The following is a 20,791-nucleotide window of genomic DNA, read 5'->3' on the forward strand; positions in this document are numbered from 1 at the left end:
CTTCTGCCACTGACTGCCTGAGAGGATGGAGATGGCAGCCCTCTCATGTTTCTCCATCTCTACTCTCCCAGGCCTCTGGGTCACTGCAAAAAAAAAAAAAAATATATATATATATATATATAAATAAATATACAGACCACTGGCAGCAAATAAACAGAGGAGTGGGAGGTATCTGCAAACAACCAAGAATTATGCTTTGCTGGTTGCTTTTTTTCTCCCTAATGCTTTTGCTGCCCTTTCCAGAATAAAGGGCAAAGGGTCTGATCCCGTTTATTATGTGGACATTATCAAGGACACAATCTCCTTGGTATGAAAGAATTATGGACCTTCCAGGGTGAACAATTTACTCCCCACAGCCCTGAAGACGGGACCCTGTTGGGACAAAAATTAATGTTCAAACTAATTTCTAGTTTCAGGTGACCTTTAATGATTTTTTTTTTTTTTAGCTACTTTCAAAACATCATTCAAAAAAAAAAACCAATAGACAATCATACTAGGTTAAACATTAAAAGGGAAAAAAATGTGGGGCGGTTGAGAAAGTCTGGTTACCAAAATTGTATTTAAAGATGAATATCACAATAATTCTGGCCTAGACTCACGTCAAAAAACAAACCAAAATGACCGGCCCTCCCCATGTGGACCCACTGCTCCCACTTCCACCTTACAAACCGCCTTCAGGGAGGCATCACAGTCGTGGAGGCAGAAGCCTCCTTTGTTTATCCAGTGTGTCTAGCTTGACCCACAGCCTCTCAAGAAGACGAGGCAACAAAACGTGCACGCTCAGGGAACAAAGAGCATGTGGACAAAAGGCACTGAGGATGAGACGGGGCTTCACTGTCTCTTAGAGGAGGCTGTTCTTGAACGGAGGGGCAGGGAAAGGGAAACCTGACTGTTCTTACCCGGGTTCAAAGGGGCCATTCTGTCTGTGGGCTAATGACAGGACAGGGTACAACTGCAGCCCCTTGCCTGTGGTCGGAGGTGTGTGGGTTGGTCTGCATGCAGACCCACCGCGGTTGTCAAGTTACAGGGTGGAGCTCGAGTTAAAAGTAAGGCTTTCTGGCAGCCCTGCCAACCACCAGCATCATGTTTTCCCGGTGATGTCACTGCAGATGTGGGCTCGATCCCTGGGCGTCAGCCTGCCTTTGGCTGGGCCCCCACCAGCACCTATGGAACTGCCTGTGCTCCGGCAGATGACAGCACCCATTTCCACACCAAGGCGAGACAAAACCTGTTGGGTCAGTTACAATGACTGGTTTAAGATTCCTCAGTTTAAGGTCCACAGACAAAAGCCACATCAGAGACAGCCACGGCAGCTCTGGGAAACAGAATGGGGAGAACGGTTTCAGTGGAGGCTGACAACTCCCCTGCCCAAAAAGGCTTGGAGGAATTCATCAAAGCTCCAAGTCTCCAAGGAGACACAGCACCAGCCCCTCCCTCCACCCTCAAAACAAAAAGTGTGCACGGAAGAAACCAAAAATACACCAGGGACCACTGAAGTCAGTTCCTGCCACCTTAAAACAGCAGCTCAGATTTTCCAGAGGATCAGTAAGACACAAATTTAAAATTACTCCGTGATCTCAAGGGATACAGGTACACCCTGGAGCCAGCACCCAAGGCCAGCCCTTAAATTCCCAGCACCGTGCCCTGTTCAGCCAAGATCTTTCCGACCAAAGGCAGTGACCTTGCAAATAACCAGAATGAAGCCTCTTCATTACAGCTCAGGAAAACCACCCAGACTCAGAATGTCACCCTGGAGCTTCCCCCAGCGTACTCATCTCACTTATCAAGAGTCTCCTCCTCAAAAATATCAACCATTAACCACAGAAATCAACAGGAGACAGGTCCACACGTGACTTTTCAAAAAAACATTTTCCCGCCCACAGCGCCCCACACTTCACATCCCCTCTTACCAGTCTCTCTCCGGAGAGGACCTCCAGCAGCTTGATGAGCATCCGTCCATCCCGGAGGTCAGCGTACAGGTCTGTGATCCGGCAGGACACCCGGGCGAGGTGGGAGTTGACCCACTTGGTGAAGGTCTTCTTCTGCACGGCTTCACGTTCATCTGCAAGCAGAGGAGAGCTCGCTTTACCACCAACCACAGCCTGGGCAGTGGTGGGCGTGTGCCAGCGGGGGCATGAGACCCTGGCCAAAGGAAGAAGAGCAAAAGTCAACTGTAATGAACCTTAGCTCCTCTAAAGCACGGTCAACAACTCGCGAACAGAGGAACCATACAACCCCTGAACGCTGGAGCCCCTGAAGCACAACCACCAGCAGAGCATCCTTTGCTCACACTCATCTCATTTCCTCCCACCTCTGCTGAAGAGGCAACACGACAGAGAAGGTCACGGTGGGGTCCTTTGCAGCCCTGCCCGATAGTATAATACTTGACTGGTAAAGTTTCTAACGTGGGTGTCAGCTATTATTCCTCCCCAGTGTGGGGGACGCACACAGTACACAGAAGGACCTGGGGCAGAAGAGCTCAGGAGACAGCCAGAAATTGCTTCCCTCAGGTACAAAGGATCAGGCAACACCTGATGAGATAAATTCACTCATGACCTTGATCTGCTGAGTGGGATGTTCAGTGAACAGCAGAGAAAATGGTGGGCAGCATAGCAGAGTACAAGGAGGCCTGGCCAGGCACCGGGAGAGCAGGGCCTGGGCCCGAGGTTGAGGTTTCGTCAAAAACGTGCTGAGACGCTGGGCTCAGTATCCCCTTCCGTAAAGTGAGTGGACGACTATCATCTCCAAACTTCAACCGTTCCTTGAAAAGGCAACTGCTGGTTTATGGTCCAAAGTGGGGTAGTTGCACGTCTAAATCATCCAGGAAACAGTATTAAGTTTTCCAAGCCTCAGGGATCAAGTTCTGTCCAATTCAAAGCACAAAACTCTAGACACATGTGCCTAGAACCGGCCCTTCACATTTCATACAAATAGGCTTCCCATCTTCTTGCCTCTGCAGAATGTTCTAAATGCAGGCTGTTGAAGGTCTTCGACAGGGATCCACCGAATGTGCCCTGGACCCACCGACTCACACTCCCTGACTGTCCTCTACTGAGCTACCCTTTGGTCACATACTCACCCCACTTCCAGTTCCATCAGCATAAATCTGTCCTAAAAAGGACCCAAGACTTCCTCCTTTCAGCGTTAGGCCCAAACCCACCAAGATGTTTATGAGCCAATCTACAAAAAAGGGAGCAGACTCCAACAACTTTTTGTGTATTTCAGCCACTGAGTGACAACTAAAAAGCCACCCTTGCTGATGGGGCACGAACTTGGTGGCCTGGGTGTACTGGGTTCCCAGGCTGGCCAGGGTATCCTGGGAATATCTGCCTGGAAGGCTCTGCTGAGGCCTCCACCCACCACAGAGAGGGAATGAGGCAGAGGCAACAAGAGATGAGCCTTTACCGCTGCCAACCTGGCAGGTGAGGCCACCGGGCCACCTGCCAAGACAGCCGCCCACCTTCGAAGCCAGCAGCTCCTCCTGGCCCAGCCTTCCCCTGAGGGAACAGCCCGCCGGAGGGAAAGAGGGCCTTGCCTTGCAACAAAGGCCAACTGAAAGCAAGGGATCAGAAAGGGCAGAATAGGGGGAACAAGGAAAAAGGCAGTGAGGGGCACAGTGCAGACTGAAAAACGACCTGCACCAATAACATCGTGATCGGTCGCAGAGAAAAGATCCCATGCATTATTCATCACACAATCATCATGATGGACGGTAACTTTATGACAGCGACACAGAAGCTGTATTTTTTGGCCGAAGGTTGGCTGTTTTGAAAGAGCAGGTCCAGAGCAGAGTACACAGAGACACATGAAGCTTCTCCTAGGGACAAGTCACAGATGGCGAGTAACTCGAGGTTCAGGTGCATTTAGGGTCAACTAATTTTTTTCTAAATTATAATATCTTTTGTGTGCTACCCAGTTGGAAATGTCTCTAATAAAGCCCTTGATGGGTATCCTAGGTTGTTATTAAAGGGTCTGGGGCTCCAAATCACTACCACACCCAGCCTATCACGGGAACAAGGTCCAAATGAAAACCTGCTTGGATTAAGTTATTTAAACAAGTACCAAATGTGTCCCCAGCCAACTGTCACTGCTTCGGGTGAATCTCACATTACAGAAACACCCCCGGCTTCTTTCAGGTTCTGAATTAACAGGTTCCTTTACGAGGAGATTCGAGGATCTCCTCCTAAAGACAGTGCGCTCCCACAGCACCCTGTCCTGAAGAGCTGGAGGCTAACTCCAACCCTCCTCCCCATGAAGACGCAAGCAAACAAAGAGGTTACGGGCGGAGCAGAGGGAACTGAGTGGAAATAGGACACGCTGAGGATCTGTGAGGGGACGGCTCCCCAAGGCTGCTGGGGTCCTCAGAACCTCCTGGAAGAAGGGAGGAAAGAAGAGAAGGAAGAGAAGTTCAAAACTAAACTTAAACAAGGAATGAGAGCTTGCTCTCCTGCTCCCCAGCTCTCTACTCTGCCCCCGGCCTCAGGAGCAGGCTCCAGGTAGCGTGAGCATGCTAGAAAAATCACGGAGGGCTCAAGTTCCTCGGGCTTACTGGAAAAGGCATGGAAGATTCCATCCAGGGACTGGACCAGAATCAACACCCTTACGACACACAAGGGGCAGGAAATGGGCTCAGTCGAGAGACACAAAGCCCAGCCAACTCAACGTGTCCTCTTACAATGGAGCACTTGGTGGACAACAAACACTTCTGAAACCGGAAGGAGGGAAAGGGAGGGAAAAAACCTACCCAGCGGGCCAGCTGAGGATGAGGCTGCCTGTCCTTGGGGACTCTGTCCTTTGTTCCACCCTTCCTGGGAAGGCGCAGTGACATCACCCCTGCACTCCCAACCCAGGGAGGCCAGGCCAGACGCCTGCCCGAGGAGCTGGAGGCCCTTGACGCAGACAATGGAAGACAGTCCAGAGGCGTGTTCCCAACTTCAAGCTGCTGTCACTGTGCCCGAGCTATGTGAGGAGGTGGTGGGAGCAGCTGAGGGAAGAGCGCCCACTTCTAGTTCTACAAGTATGAGCAGCTCTGGGAGCCCTTACAGGCTCCACGTGATCCGGTTATTTAGACCAGTGGTTCCCAACTGGGGGCAATTCTGCTCCCCAGGGGACACTGGGCAATGTCTGGAGACATTTTTGATTGACTGTCACAAGTGGGGGGCAGGTGCCACTGGCACATAGTGGATAGGAGCCAGGGATGCTGCCAAACACCCGACAGCGCAAAGGGCGGCCCCTCCAACAAAGGGTTAGCCAGCCCCAAACGTCAGCAGTGCCTGCGCTGGGCTGGGAAACCCTGGTTGAGACGTTCTGGGCTGACATCCTGGAGTTGACATCAGGACACCCGCGTTGGGGTACTGTACATTCATTCCTCCCTATGCCTGCATCAAAGGCTTTTTGATCCGGATGGTGTGCTAGTGGGCTGACGGCAGCAGAAACTCCCTGCCCTCAGGCCCACTCGATTCCACAAAGAGCTGGCTCCTTCCTTGCAAGGCGGAAGGACAACCGCAGGGGTGGGCTCCGTGTGACACGGGCGTTTCTGTCCCCCGTGCCATTTCTGTCCTCCTTTTCCCTTTCGGGGCCTTGTAGTGCTGTTAATCAAGCCAAAGCACGCCCGCATCTCCTCCCGAGAATTCACCTGGATGAGTCTGATGCTGTGGCAGGTTCCCACCCGTCTCTGCCCCAAACTCAGCAGCGGTGCCTCCAAGGAACAGGGACCCCACCGCTGCTCCCTGTGCGCACCCTTCAGCTGTACTTATGTGGAGGGACTCACCTAAAGCTTGCTCTGGCGTTCAATGCGAGGACATCGAAGCGCCCGGCGTGTTGTACTCTCATACCTTGGTTCCCTCTCCCTTTGCCCAGCAAAGCAGCCCTTTCAACAACTCAAACTGTTCAAGACACTTACGAGGGATCATGGAATCATATCATCTCGGGGTGGAACAAGGCTTTACAAGTCATCGGAATCAACTTTCTTTCAAAAGCAAAACCTCCCTTCTACTGTACCTGGACCAGCTATTTTAAAATTCCAAAAAAGGAGGGGGGGGGAACTGTGTGTGTACACAGCAGGAGGTTAATAGTTGTATGGAAAGAAAACGACTTGTTCTTCCTTATTAAAATAATAATAGCACACACAGCGTACTTGCTACGTCCCTGGTACTGATCCGTGTGCTTTACACTCCTAACTGCTCCATTAGTTAGGATCTGTTAACTCTCCAGGGCAGGCTGGCTCCAAAGCCCAGGTTCTCAGTCACTATGCAATAATGTCTCTACCACAACATTAAAAAAAAAAAAAAAAAGTTTCAATGACAACATATAGAATCACCCGTAATCTCACCATCCTAACCCAAGTCTTTATTTTGTGAAAGGGTCCACTCCATCACTGGGTAGCTCCAATTGTTGGGATGCTGTCTCCATCGAGACGAGATCTGGCTCTGTGGCCTGCCGAGGAAGCTTGCTCCACCTTTGAAGCTACAGAGAATAGGTCTCCTCGCTCCTCCACGTAAAGGCCTTCAGGCGTGAACACTCCTCACCGACCCCTCTTTGCACGACTGTCACAATGTGGTGGGCAGCGTGGAATCCAAGATGGTACCTGAAGACACAGCCACCTCTTGGGGGCCTACCGATACAAGCCTACCTACTGCACACCTCACCGATACAAGCCAGGACTTGCAGCAGCCGTAGCAGCAGCAGTCCGGAGGCAACAAAAGTGGGGAACCACGTGAGGAAAGGGCAAAAAGAACCCAGCAGCCCTCTGCGGGAGGGAGCCTGGGGAGGCAGTCTGTGTGTCAGTGCAGGGGTGGTAGTCAGGAAGGGCTCTTAAAGCAGCTCTCAAAAATAAGTTTGCCAGAACCACAATTTCTACCAGAATGTCCGTGGAACCCCAAGAACCTAGGAACCAGCGCGGTTCCAAGTGTGAAGACCCAGCCAATGAAGTCTTCTTGGCTCCACAGCCTCAGACATGAACTAGCCAACCACCTGGTCAACGAGGACCACTGGGAAGCAAACAAGAAACCCAACCTTGAATGGGTGACAACATCTGCGTTGGCTTCTCCTTGGAAGGACTGAATTATAAATGGTTTTCTATTATGGTGCTCTTTCCCGAAAACAGAATTTTACAAGATGATGTGCCTGCAATGCACCATCATGCATCTGAAGAGCAATTTACACCTTCTCAAAGCTCACTAGATCTGCACACCAACCTCATCAGGGAGGTGGGACACCAGTGTGACCTCCAGCAGAGCCCAAGGCTTAGTGAGGCGGTGGGCTGCTCAGTGTCACCAGCCAGCAGTGACACTGGGAGTGCTGGCTGGATGTCTTTGGGTGTTGTTCTGTCTCTTCCACTGTTTAGGTTAAGCAGGATTAGGATCCTTTCCTCTGAGTATCTAGACTCACTGCCTTTTGTTTGTGACACATAACTTGAAATTTTCAGAAGACGTCTTACAGAAAGAGGAGGAGATATTCAGAACAGAGAACCGTACTTGCTCAGTATCAACCAAAGGGCTGTGAATATCCTCTCCATCCTCCCCTTCTAGAAGCACATAATCAACTTCCTTTCTTTTTAGGGAATGACTATGATCAATATTGGAAGGCTGGAACACTTCAAAACTTCCTTACTCTGGAGAATTGGCTGTAACTGGAAAAATGAACATTGTGTTAGCATGAGTTAAGCTACAGGATATAGAAATAGCACTGATGAACAGAAGGGCATTGTGTTATGGAAATGATTGTACAGTATCTTTCTGCAACACCCTCTGTACAGAATGCTAAACATAACCACATTCACCATATGCCACAGCTCCAGCTATGGAAAGGGACGGGGGCCAGGGATGAAGAAAGGCCTGAAGGCATGTAACCATCTCTGGATGGAAAATAAGGGAAATACAGAAACGGGAACTGACCAATGACCCCATTTATTATTCCCTCAAAGACGGAATTTATACCTGGCGGAAGAGAGCAAATCTCTCTTCTACTTTTCAAACAGTCTGAACCTGCTGACAAAACCCAATAATGTTTTCTATCAGGATCTTCCTCAATTGTGCTAAGGTAAATGGCCTATCTTAAGTAAGGGCTGGCAATCCCTTACTTTTTTCTCCACATAAACACATAGCTAAATCAGGTACAGAGTTGGGTTCATAGAAGGAAAGGAGGTACAAGGATGGAAGCGGAAAAGACATCAAAAGGAGATGACAAAGCAAGTGTCCCATGAACACATCCCCACAAGTGGCGATTTAAATCAACAATATTCCAACATTTTACAGAGTGCATATGCTGCATGCAGAACTCTCTGTGTAAGACAAGCTCTCCTGCACTCAATGAACTAGAAGTCTAGCTGGGGAAACTTTCTACATGGAAAGTTAAATAAATAACAAAAGATATTACAAAGCAGTACAGGATTAGGTGCCAAGAGAATGATTTCAACAATGTATTTTTGGGTGTTTGGAAGAAAAAACTCACTACAATTAGGATGGTTTCAGGTCCCGTCATCCAACAGTGACTAAAATCCCCGGTCTTGTGCCTTTCCCATTCTTATTCTGCTTAAACATCACTGCCATAGTCGTCTTCCCCCAAACAGTGGTTTTTCAAAGTTATACCACTGAACCAATACCTTCAAAGGACCCCAGCCATCTACAAGAGGGTCCAAATCTGAGCCTGGTGTTCAAGGTTCCTCAGCAGCCTCCTCCAGGGCACCTGCTTCGTCTGGGATCTTCTCTGACACCCACCCACCTCTGTGTTCCAATCCAACCCAACAGATCTTCTTATTCATCATGTTCTCAACTCTCACCTTGCACATTCCTTCTTCACACCTTTGCTTACACCATTCTCCTAACCTGGAACGTACTGTACTTGCTCTTCTTTCGCCCTTCTTTTAAGACCCAGGCCAAGAGTTGTTCTTCCAAGAGGATTTCACTTGGTGGAATGAGGTCTCTGTCCCTCTAATCTTTTTATTATGTATCCTGTGTCCTATCTCCTCAGCTAGCCTGTAACCGCCTCCAATTCTATATCCATTTAGGGCCTCAGCATGTGCCTGGGGACTGTGGGGCGGGGGGCGGGTGCACAACACAACACACGTTTGCTGAATGAATAAACAAACCTCCAGTGCCCAACAAACAGGCTCTCAATAAGTCTTGCTGCTGATGGTGGCCCCCATTGCTAACGAAGAAAGACATTTTCCAAATCACAGAGACAGGCCCTAAGCAGTTAAACGTTATCACTGCATGTCACTAAAAACTTTTAACACCTGAACTGTAATTGCTCTTCAGGGTCTGATAAATGATAAAAATGCAATTTTGTGGTACTGTCTTTCAGATTCAACGGGGTCCAAAGCTAACCTGAAAAGTTTCACAAAATTTAGTTTGTTTTTATTTTGTTTTGGGGGCAATTGCCACCACAGGCCCATACAGTAAGAGTGAAGCTGCAAAACATATAAGGGTGTAATTATAACATTATTTTAACATGACCCAAACAAGCCAATAGTCACAAGACTTAATTTATTCTAATTTTAACAATTTATCCATTAAAGCTCAATTCTTGAGTTGTTAAAAAAAAAAAAAGAATTCTAATTCAAAACAAAAGAATACAGTAGGGTGGAGTCCCCATATGTGCCTTGGCTTGAAAAAATAAATACATCATTTCCCAAGAGCAACATGCAAAACACACAGAACAGGAAACCGGAAACAGGCAACTGGCTGTACTGATAACAGAGAATCAAACTGTTATCCTGAGGCAGCAAAAGGAAGGAAACTAATCTTTTGACTGAAGGCCCTGTGATGGATTAGTCTGGGGGCCTTTAATTTATGTTTGCTGATTTGTATATAAATAGAACTTGAGTTGAAATACTTTTCCTAACAGTTTAGCCAGCTTCATGGACAAAACACATGTAAACATCTGTTCTAAATGCATGTGCAGCAAGTATGCAATTCTCTGCTAGTACTTAACACCCTGATGTGCAGACTATAAAACAACCATGAACTCCCTGTAACCCGGCACCCACGGCTTACGTCAGCTGAGCAGGCCCGGCTCACAGCTTCCAGAGGGTCTTTCTTCTGAGCAGCACAGCCCCTGCTTTGCCAGTGTGGAAACCAAGGCACTGCATGGGGAAGCTCTGGAGGAGAGCCTGCAGTGATGAACTGAGAAAGCAAGCCACATTCCAGGGCCCCCGCCGCCCCTGCCACGGTTATCTCCTCCTGGTCACAAACCACCAACGCCGAGGCCATGGAGGGGGTGTAGGTAACGACGGGGGCCAGCTCCCAAAGCACACGGCAGAGCAACAGCACTGAGCCCTCTGCGATGAGAACGAGGCTGAAGGAAGTAGCGCACAATGCCAAGACCAGGAGGGGAGACTAAGTGCCTTGAAACACGGAGTCAGGACCTCAGAAAGAAATATTCAGAAACCGCCCGCTCCATTTGCCTGAAAATGGGTGGCATGCTTCAAAATGCCTTCACAGACAGGAAACCATGCCATGAGCCCGCTGCCCTGCTACTCTCCACCGCTGTGGCACAGGCCAGCAGGAACCAGCCTGAAAACGCAGCCAAGGAGAATCAGGAGGACGAAGGATGATGTCAGTCCTCCTCTGCTCCTACGCACTGGTGGAGGCCGTCAGTTCTAACTAGACAAGGCCCAGAAAGGTTCTAGGGATTCTCCTGAGGGCGTACAGCCAGCAAAGGCCCACCCGGGAGCCGAACCCTGAAGGATCCCGAGGCTCCTACGCACATCCCATCCCACAGTGCCTGCGGAATACAGGGTGCCACCTCCCCACACAGCACAGAAATCACAGCCATCCATCTCAGCCCAGTTTCTTCATGACTGAAATTTAAAACAGGCATCAGCAAACTCGGGCGTTACAGTCTGTTTCTGTACAGGCTGGGGGCTAGAGGGTTCTTCCTTCTTTTGAGGGTCGGGGAGGGGCATCAGCAGAGCATGAGGAGATAAGATAGAGAGCCCCACGTGGCCCGCAGAGCCTAACACAGTTACTATCTGGCCCTTTACAGAAAAAGTTTGTCAAGTCCTGGCTTAAAACATAATGTCATTGGTCCCACATCCTATTTCTTAGCTTCCATTTTCAAGGACATGAGGTCAGGGTGACGTGCTACAGCCACATGCGCTTTTTTTTTTTAAGTTATTTCACTAGGACGTTGCCCACATGTCAGGTCAGTAGGGGCAGGGGGTGGTGTGGGGGACAGCTCAGGGCCCTCTCAGCTGAGGGGTATTTATCTGGTTACCACGACACAACAGGATTAACGGCGCCACCCCAGCTGTCAGGAGGGACAAAGCATGATGAGCACCACAGGCTCCTGCAACTCAAGGCCACACCTTCTCTTCCCTTTCAAAGGATGAGGGAGAGCCAGGAGGCCGGAGACCAGATTCCCCACCCGCCTCTCCAGGTACACAAGCTTCAGGTCCTCAATTCTTACCCTGAAGGACATTTTATTCGCCACCACCTCTCCTCCCCAGTCCTCCCTGGAAGGAAAACTGCAAACTATTAAAGTCAAGGTAGACTGAGGGTAATTTGTCATATCCTCAAAAGATGGAAAAGGCTTGGCCCTAAACAGATACCATATCCTTAATTATTAAACTTATACGGCAGAATGCTCACATTAATACAGACTAGGACAGAATTTTTTAAGGGGCAACAAATATAATAGGCACACTAAAGGTAAGACTTTATGAAAGTACTTTGTTAACATATGAAGGTGTGTGTCTGTGTGGTATTACTTTTTCTAAGCAACAACTAAAAAAGCAGTAAATAATACATTCTAAACCAGACTATTATGTGGCAACCAAATTCACTGGTAAAGACAAAATCCTGTATTTCATTTTCAAGGGCTTAAAGGTAGGTTTTTATTATAGGAGTCTTGGGATTAAGTGCAGGTGGTGAGGTGAGAGAGAAGTTTCCTATGCCTCTTTTTTCGTGCAATGAACAAAAAAGGGAGCATTCTGTTCTGGCGACTGTATGTAGTTGGTCTAAACCAGTATACTAAAAATCAAAGAGTGTGTGCCCTGGCCCTTGTTTATGATTCTTCTATCTTTTCCAGTTTTCCAGAATTCTTAAGGTCAACAGTGCAGGGAGGAAAACAGAACTCTCTTTCATACACTAGAGTCACATTACTGTCAGACACTCAAGATACAAGAGGACACTTACTACTCAATGTTTTCAAAGAGGCTGAGGCGGCCAACAAGATGACTGCACCAACTGCAGCCACTCAGGACAGTTCCTGATGACTCTCCTGTATAATGAGGCTGTCCAAATTAACTGTAATTCACTGAGTCCAAAAAGCTCAGATCCAAGGGACTCTTTTTTTAAACTAGAAAGACACACAAACAAGAAGGAAGGAGCAGTCAAAGATCTAAAAAAAAGTCACCCTAAAGCTGTTTGCTTTTCATGGATAGTGTTTACTAAAATAATCATTTCTGAATGAATGGATTATGGAAGCACCTATGTAAGAAAATCTAAGATATCATGGAAGTCCTCCAAATAAGGCTATGTGTGTAAATTTAATCTACAAAGGATTGGCATTTTGGAACAAAGAAAGCCACGGTGATGCCCAGTTATCACTTGGATCTATATAATGATGACAAGGTTCCACTTAATGAGAAAAGAAATTATATTTAAAAACAAATGAAACAAAAGAATTTTAAAACTGGCTTCTGCCCTAGAGAGCATTACAAATTAGTCACCTAAACCCTTCTTGCCAATAACCATGATGCACCACAAAAACTATGAGGGTTGAAATGGCAGAATAAATTAGGTAAGACTGTCTCTCAGTTTCAGTGCCAAACTCCAAAATTAAATGAGCCCAAGCTTTCATGTGTGTTTGGGAGAAAGGTGTCCAAACTCCACTTGGATTTCAGAAATAACTAGCAGTTGTGCCAAGATGAAAATACAAAATGCACAATGTTATAAAGATGAGCTGCCCTCTGGACTGAACTAAATAATGTTAGAGCTTAGCACTACTTTCTAAATGATATCACAATGCACCAAACCAAAATTTCACTTCTCACGATGCATATCCTTCATCCAAGAAGTAATTACTGAATGATAAATTCGGACCCAATCCTCGATTATATATGTAACTCAGCCAACTGCTTCACTGGAAATTGATTCCATACAGAAGAGCAAATGGTCTACACACTAGTATTTGACATTCAGCCACACAGGTCTACTGTCCTTTTCTTCATCTTGGATCATCTATCAACCAATGAGCAACCATTTATTGAGTAAATGGTATGAAGGCATTGGAAAGAGCACCTAAAAGCATTAAGAGTTCTTACCTTACGGTGATCATTTCATAATATACCCAAATGTCAAATCATTATGTAGTACACCCAAAACTAACAATACTGTACATCAACTGCATTTCAGTTTTAAAAAGTTCACCAGCAATTTTCAATTCCTTGAAAATTCACAGCAGTAGATAATTGATACCCATACTCAACTACTGTTTAGTTATTTTTAAGGTGTCAAAATGAAGAGAAAGTTATCACTCAGAGCATCAAATACGCAACAATTCTGCTAACTTCCTCTGTGGCTTTCCTCAACCCCACACATAGAATAAATGGTTTCTTACAAAGCCCAACGGCACAGAGTTTTGGCGGGCAGATTCTGTAAGTACACAATGTACAGTACCTTGTTTTAATAAAGGAGGACAGAAAAACTGGAGGAGGAAATGACCTCAGAGTCAACCCCTGTAATGACCTAGTCAACAGGCGGGTGGCCCCGAAGGAGCCCTCACACTAATCTAAGGAGGGCAGGACAATTAACGGTTGATACTAGTTTTTTATTTTTGTTTTTAAATCAGTCCCTATTTCTCATTGATGGGAACCCTCATCAAAGATTTAAGCATACCTTTACAGAAGCTAATGCACAAGGTGTGCCCTGTATCACACTGAATCTTCCTAGCTTACAGCTGGTCATCTACCTTAATTTAATTTTTTCAAGTGAAAAAGCAAAAAGGGGGCGTAAATGGGGAGATCAGTTTTTCTGCTGTTCTGTTTGATTTAGAAACTTAAACCTGCTGCACAGTGCCGCTTAATTTAAACGTAAGTGTCTTCCCACAGAACCTTTATAATGTCCCAAAGCACAAACCCCCCCGTGCAGGCCCCCATCCCCACTAACAAGGCATTAACTCTCACTCCACAAAACTGGGAGCTTTCAACAGGTGTGCGGAACTTGGCTGCTGCAGGGTTTGTTTTGTTTTTTTTTTTAAAGATTTTTTTTTTTTTTTGATGTGGACCATTTTTAAGCTCTTTATTGAATGTTACAATACTGCTTCTGTTTTATGTTTTGGTTTTTTGGCCCTGAGGCATGTGGGATCTCAGCTCCCCGACCAGGGACCAAACCCATACCCCCCGGCATTGGAAGGCAAAGTCTTAACCACTGGGCTGCCAGGGAAGTCCCTGGCTGCTGTAGTTTTGCCTGTCTGTAGGGAAATGGCCCTGTCACAGGGTAAGTATTACTCCTATTACCTGGACGTGGCCTGGGAAGCCTACTGCTATAGCTGATTTGTTCTTTGGGACATTTTATTGCTTCATAAAGTCCTTGGCAGTTCCTCCTCAACAGCCTCTATAAAGATAATCTTGGAACTGAGCAGGAAGGGCTGGAGGCCCAGAGAGGTTCTGTTGGGGCATCTGACAGCAGAAGTTCCACTTCCAGGACTAGGTGAAAGTAGGTGAAAATAAACTCTGTTCCTTGTATTTGGAAAACTATTTTGTCTGAAGACACAGAGAAATGGACACACTAGTATGTAGCTGGTGGGAGGGTAAGTGGGCAATATCAAAATTATTAAAATGCATTTTCTCCACCTACCAATCACACCTTAGATACTTTCTAGAAATACTTGCACATAAAGATGTACAGGATATGAAGGGAGATTGGTTCAAGATGGAGGAGTAGAGGGACATGCACTCATTCCCTCTTGCGAGAGCACCAGAATCACAACTAACTGCTGAACAATCCTCGAGGGGAAGACACTGGAACTCACCAAAAAAGATACCCCTCATCCAAAGACAAAGAAGAAGCCACAATGAGATGGTAGGAGGGGCGCAATCACAATAAAATCAAATCCCTTAACTGCTGGGTGGGTGACTCACAAACTGGAGAACACTTATACCACAGAAATCCACCCACTGCAGTGAAGGTTCTGAGCCCCACGTCAGGCTTCCAGGCCTGGGGGGTCTGGCAACGGGAGGAGGAATTCCCAGAGAATCGGACTTGGAAGGCTAGCGGGATTTGATTGCAGGGCTTCAACAGGACGGGGGGAAGCAGAGACCTCACTCTTGGCGGGCACACACAAGGCAGTGTGAGCATCAGAGCCCAGGGGAAAGGAGCAGTGACCCCATAGGAGACTGGGCAAGACCTACCTGCTGTTGTTAGAGGGTCTCCTGTGGAGGCGGGAATTGGCTGTGGCTCACCGTGGGGATGGGGACACTGGCAGCAGAAGTTCTGGGAAGTGCTCCTTGGTGTGAGACCTCCCGGAGTCCACCACCAGCCCCACCAAAGAGCCTGTAGCCTCCAGTGCTGGGTCGCCTCAGGTCAAACAACCAAGAGGGAGGGAATGCAACCCCACCCATCAGCAGACAAGCGGATTAAAGTTTTACTGAGTACTGCCCACCAGAGCAACACCTAGCTCTACCCACCACCATTCCCTCCCATCAGGAAACTTGCACAAGCCTCTCAGACAGCCTCATCCACCCGAGGCCAGAGAGCAGAAGCAAGAAGAACGACAATCCTGCAGCCTGTATAACAAAAACCACGTTCACAGAAAGAAAGACAAAATGCAAAGGCAGAGGACTATGTACCAGATGAAGGAACCAGATAAAACCCCAGAAAAACAACTAAATGAAGTGGAGATAGGCAACCTTCCAGAAAAGGAATTCAGAATAATGATGGTGAAGATGATCCAGGACCTCGGAAAAAGAATGCAGGCAAAGGTCGAGAAGATTCAAGAAATGTTTAACAAAGACCTAGAAGAATTAAAGAACAAACAACTAAAAGAATTAAAGAACAAACAAACAGAGATGAACAATACAATAACTGAAATGAAAAATACATTAGAAGGAATCAATAGCAGAATAAAGGAGGCAAAAGAACAGATAAGTGACCTGGAAGACAGAATGGTGGAATTCACTGCCACGGAACAGAATAAAGAGAAAAGAAATGAAGACAGCCTAAGAGGCCTCTGGGAAAACATTAAACGTAACAACATTCGCATTATAGGGGTCCCAGAAGGAGAAGACAGAGAGAAAGGACCCGAGAAAATATTTGAAGAGATTATGAAGTGATTACAGCCAAAAACTTCCCTAACATGCGAAAAGAAATAGCCACCCAAGTCCAGGAAGCGCAGAGAGTCCCATGCAGGATAAACCCAAGGAGAAACACACCAAGACACATAGTAATCAAACTGACAAAAATTAAAGACAAAGAAAACTTATTAAAAGCAACAAGGGAAAAACAACAAATAACATACAAGGGAAGTCCCATAATGTTAACGGCTGATTTCTCAGCAGAAACTCTACAAGCCAGAAGGGAGTAGCACAATATATTTCAAGTTATGAAAGGGAAGAACCTACAACCAAGATTACTCTACCTGGCAAGGATCTCATTCAGATTCAATGGAGAAAGCAAAAGCTTTAAAGACAAGCAAACGCTAAGAGAATTCAGCACCACCAAACCAGCTCTACAACAAATGCTAAAGGAACTTCTCCAAGTGGGAAACACAAGAGAAGAAAAGGATGTATGAAAACAAACCCATAACAATTAAGAAAATGGTAACAGGAACATACATATCGATAATAACCTTAAACGTGAATGGATTAAATGCTCCAACCAAAAGACACAGGCTCGCTGAATGGATACAAGAACAAGACCCATATAAATGCTGTCCACAAGAGACCCATGACAGACCTAGGGACACGTACAGACTGAAAGTGAGGGGATGGAAAAAGATATTCCATGCAAATGGAAATCAAAAGAAAGCTGGAACAGCAATACTTATATAAGATAAAATAAACACTAAAATAAAGAATGTTACAAGAGACAAGGAAGGACACTGCATAATGACCAAGGGATCAATCCAAGAAGAAGATATAACGATTATAAATATATATGCACCCTACACAGGAGCACCTCGATACATAAGGTAAATGCTAACAGCAATAAAAGAGGAAACCGACACAATAATAGTGCAGGACTTTAACACCTCACTTACACCGATGGACACATCATCCAGAAAGAAAATTAATAAGGAAACACAAGCTTTAAATGACAAAATAGACCAGCTAGATTTAATAGATATTTATAGGACATTCCACCCAAAAACAGCAGATTACACTTTCTTCTCAAGTGTGCATGGAACATTCTCCAGGATAGATCACATCTTGGGTCACAAACCAAGCCTCAGTAAATTTAAGAAAACTGAAATCATATAAAGCATCTTCTTCGACCACAACGCTGTGAGATTAGAAATCAATTACAGTGGGGGAGAAAACATAAAAAACACAAACACATAGAGGCTAAACAATACATTACTAAATAATCAAGAGATCACTAGGGATCAAAGAGAAATCAAAAAATACGTAGAGACCAATGCCACCGAAAACATGATGATCCAAAATCTATGGGATGCAGCAAAAGCAGTTCTAAGAGGGAAGTTTATAGCAATACAATCCTCCCTCAAGAAACAAGAAAAATCTCAAATAAACAATCTAACCTTACACCTAAAGGAACTAGAGAAAGAAGAAAAAGCAAAACCCAAAGTTAGCAGAAGGAAAAAAATCATAAAGATCAGAGCAGAAATAAATAAAATAGAAACCAAAAAAAACAATAGCAAAGATCAATAAAACTAAAAGCTTGTTCTCGGAGAAGATAAACAAAATTGATAAACCTTTAGCCAGACTCATCAAGAAAAAGAGCGAGAGGACTCAAATCAGTAAAATTAGAAACGAAAAAGGAGAAGTTACAATGGACAGCTCAGAAATACAAAGCATCATAAGAGACTACTACAAGCAACTCTATGCCAATAAAATGGACAATCTGGAAGAAATCCATAAATTCTTAGAAAGGTATAACCTTCCAAGACTGGACCAGGAAGAAACAGAAAATATGAACAGACCAATCACAAGTAATGAAATTGAAACTGTGATTAAAAATCTTCCAACAAACAGAAGTCCAGGACCAGAGGGCTTCACAGGTGAATTCTATCAAACATTTAGAGAAGAGTTAACACCCATTCTTCTCAAACTTTTCCAAAAAACTGCAGAGGAAGGAACACTCCCAAACTCATTCTATGAGGGCATCATCACCCTGATACCAAAACCAGACAAAGATGTCACAAAGAAAGATAACTACAGGCCAGTATCACTGATGAACATAGATGCAAAAATCCTCAACAAAATACTAGCAAACAGAATCCAACAACACATTAAAAGGATCATACACCATGATCAAGTGGGATTTATCCTAGGGATGCAAGGATTCTTCAGTATACACAAATCAGTCAATGGGATACACCATATTAACAAACTGAAGAATAAAAAGCATATGATCATCTCAACAGATGCAGAAAAAGCTTTTGACAAAATTCAACAGCCATTTATGATAAAAACTCTCCAGAAACTGGGCATCGAGGGAAACTACCTCAACATAATAAAGGCCATATACGACAAACCCACAGCAAACATCATTCTCAATGGTGAAAAACTGAAAGCATTTCCCCTAAGATCAGGAACAAGACAAGGATGTCCACTCTCACCACTATTATTCAACATAGTTTTGGAAGTCCTAGCCATGGCAATCAGAGAGGAAAAAGAAATAAAAGGAATACAAATTGGAAAAGAAGAAGTAAAACTGTCACCGTTTGCAGATGACATGATACTATACATAGAGAATCCTAAAGATGCCACCAGAAAACTACTAGAGCTATTCAGTGAATTTGGTAAAGTTGCAGGGTACAAAATTAATGCACAGAAATCTCTTACATTCCTATACACTAACAATGAAAGATCAGAAAGAGAAGTTAAGGAAACAATCCCCTTTACCACTGCAACAAAAAGAATAAAATACCTAGGAATAAACCTACCCAAGGAAGTAAAAGACTTGTACTCAGAAAACTATAAGACACTGATGAAAGAAATCAAAGGTAACACAAGCAGATGGAGAGATATTCTTGGACTGGAAGAATCAATATTGTGAAAATGACTATACTACCCAAAGCAATCTACGGATTCAGTGCAATCCCTATCAAATCACCAATGGCATTTTTTACAGAACTAGAACAAAAAAATCTTAAAATCTGTATGGAGACACAAAAGACCCTGAATAGCCAAAGCAATCTTGAGGGAAAAAAACAGAGCTGGAGGAATCACACTCCCAGACTTCAGACTATACTACAGAGCTGCAGTAATCAAGACAATATGGTACTGGCACAAAAACAGAAATATAGATCAATGGAATAGTGCAGGAAGCCCAGAGATAAACCCATGCACCTATGGTCAACTAATCTATGACAAAGGAGGCAAGGATATACAATGAAGAAAAGACAGTCTCTTCAACAAGTGGTGCTGGGAAAACTGGACAGCTACATGTAAAAGACTGAAATTAGAACACTCCCTAACACCATCCTTACACAAAAAATAAACTCCAAATGGATTAAAGACCTAAATGTAAGACCAGACACTATAAAACTCTTAGAGGAAAATATAGGAAAAACACTCTTTGACATAAATCACAGGAAGATCTTTTTTGACCCACCTCCTAGAGTAATGGAAGTAAAAACAAAAATAAACAAATGGGACCTAATGAAATGTAAAAGCTTTTGCACAGCAAAGGACACCATAAGCAAGACAAAAAGACAACGCTCAGAATGGGAGAAAATATTTGCAAACAAATCAATGGACAAAGGATTAATCTCCAAAATATATAAACAGCTCATGCAGCTCAATATTAAAAAAACAAACAACCCAATCCAAAAATGCACAGAAGATCTAAATAGACATTTCTCCAAAGAAGACATACAGATGGCCAAGAGGCACATGAAAAGCTGCTCAAGATCACTCATTATTAGAGAAATGCAAATCAAAACTACAATGAGGTATCACCTCACACCAGTCAGAATGGGCATCATCAGAAAATCTATAAACAACAAATGCTGGAGAGGGTGTGGACAAAAGGGAACCCTCTTGCACTGTGGTGGGAATGTAAATTGATACAACCACTATGGAAAACAGTATGGAGGTTCCTTAAAAAAACTAAAAATAGAATTACCATATGACCCAGCAATCCCACTACTGGGCATATACCCAGAGAAAACTGTAATTCAAAAAGACACATGCACCCCAATGTTCATTGCAGCACTGTTTACGATACCCAGGTCATGGAAGCAACCTAGATGCCCATCGACAGACAAATGGATAAAGAAGATGTGGTACATATATACAATGGAATATTCCTCAGCCATAAAAAGGAATGAAATTGTGTCATTTATAGAGACATGGATGGATCTAGAGACTGTCATACAGAGTGAAGTAAGTCAGAAAGAAAAAAACAAATATCGGGGCTTCCCTGGTGGCGCAGTGGTTGAGAGTCCGCCTGCCAATGCAGGGGACACGGGTTCGTGCCCTGGTCCGGGAAGATCCCACATGCCGCGGAGAGGCTGGGCCCGTGAGCCATGGCCACTGAGCCTGCGCGTCCGGAGCCTGTGCTCCGCAATGGGATAGGCCACAACAGTGAGAGGCCCGCATACCGCAAAAAAACACAAATATCGTATATTAACGCATATACGTGGAATCTAGAAAAATGGT

At 45.1% G+C, this 20,791-nt stretch overlaps 1 protein-coding gene across 5 annotated transcripts in view; it reads right to left on the reverse strand.

Annotated features, from left to right (window-relative positions):
- SPTBN1 (spectrin beta, non-erythrocytic 1) overlaps positions 1 to 20,791 on the reverse strand; it is a 195,987-nt gene that overhangs the window by 67,010 nt on the left and 108,186 nt on the right. For all 5 annotated transcript variants that reach the window (XM_019942659.3, XM_033838552.2, XM_033838551.2 and 2 more), the window contains one exon: positions 1,911 to 2,062. In XM_019942659.3, the coding sequence (XP_019798218.2) occupies positions 1,911 to 2,062 (152 nt within the window). The remainder of the gene's footprint in view (positions 1 to 1,910; positions 2,063 to 20,791) is intronic.

The sequence above is a fragment of the Tursiops truncatus genome, chromosome 14 (genome assembly GCF_011762595.2).
Source record: "Tursiops truncatus isolate mTurTru1 chromosome 14, mTurTru1.mat.Y, whole genome shotgun sequence".
NCBI lineage: Eukaryota > Metazoa > Chordata > Mammalia > Artiodactyla > Delphinidae > Tursiops > Tursiops truncatus.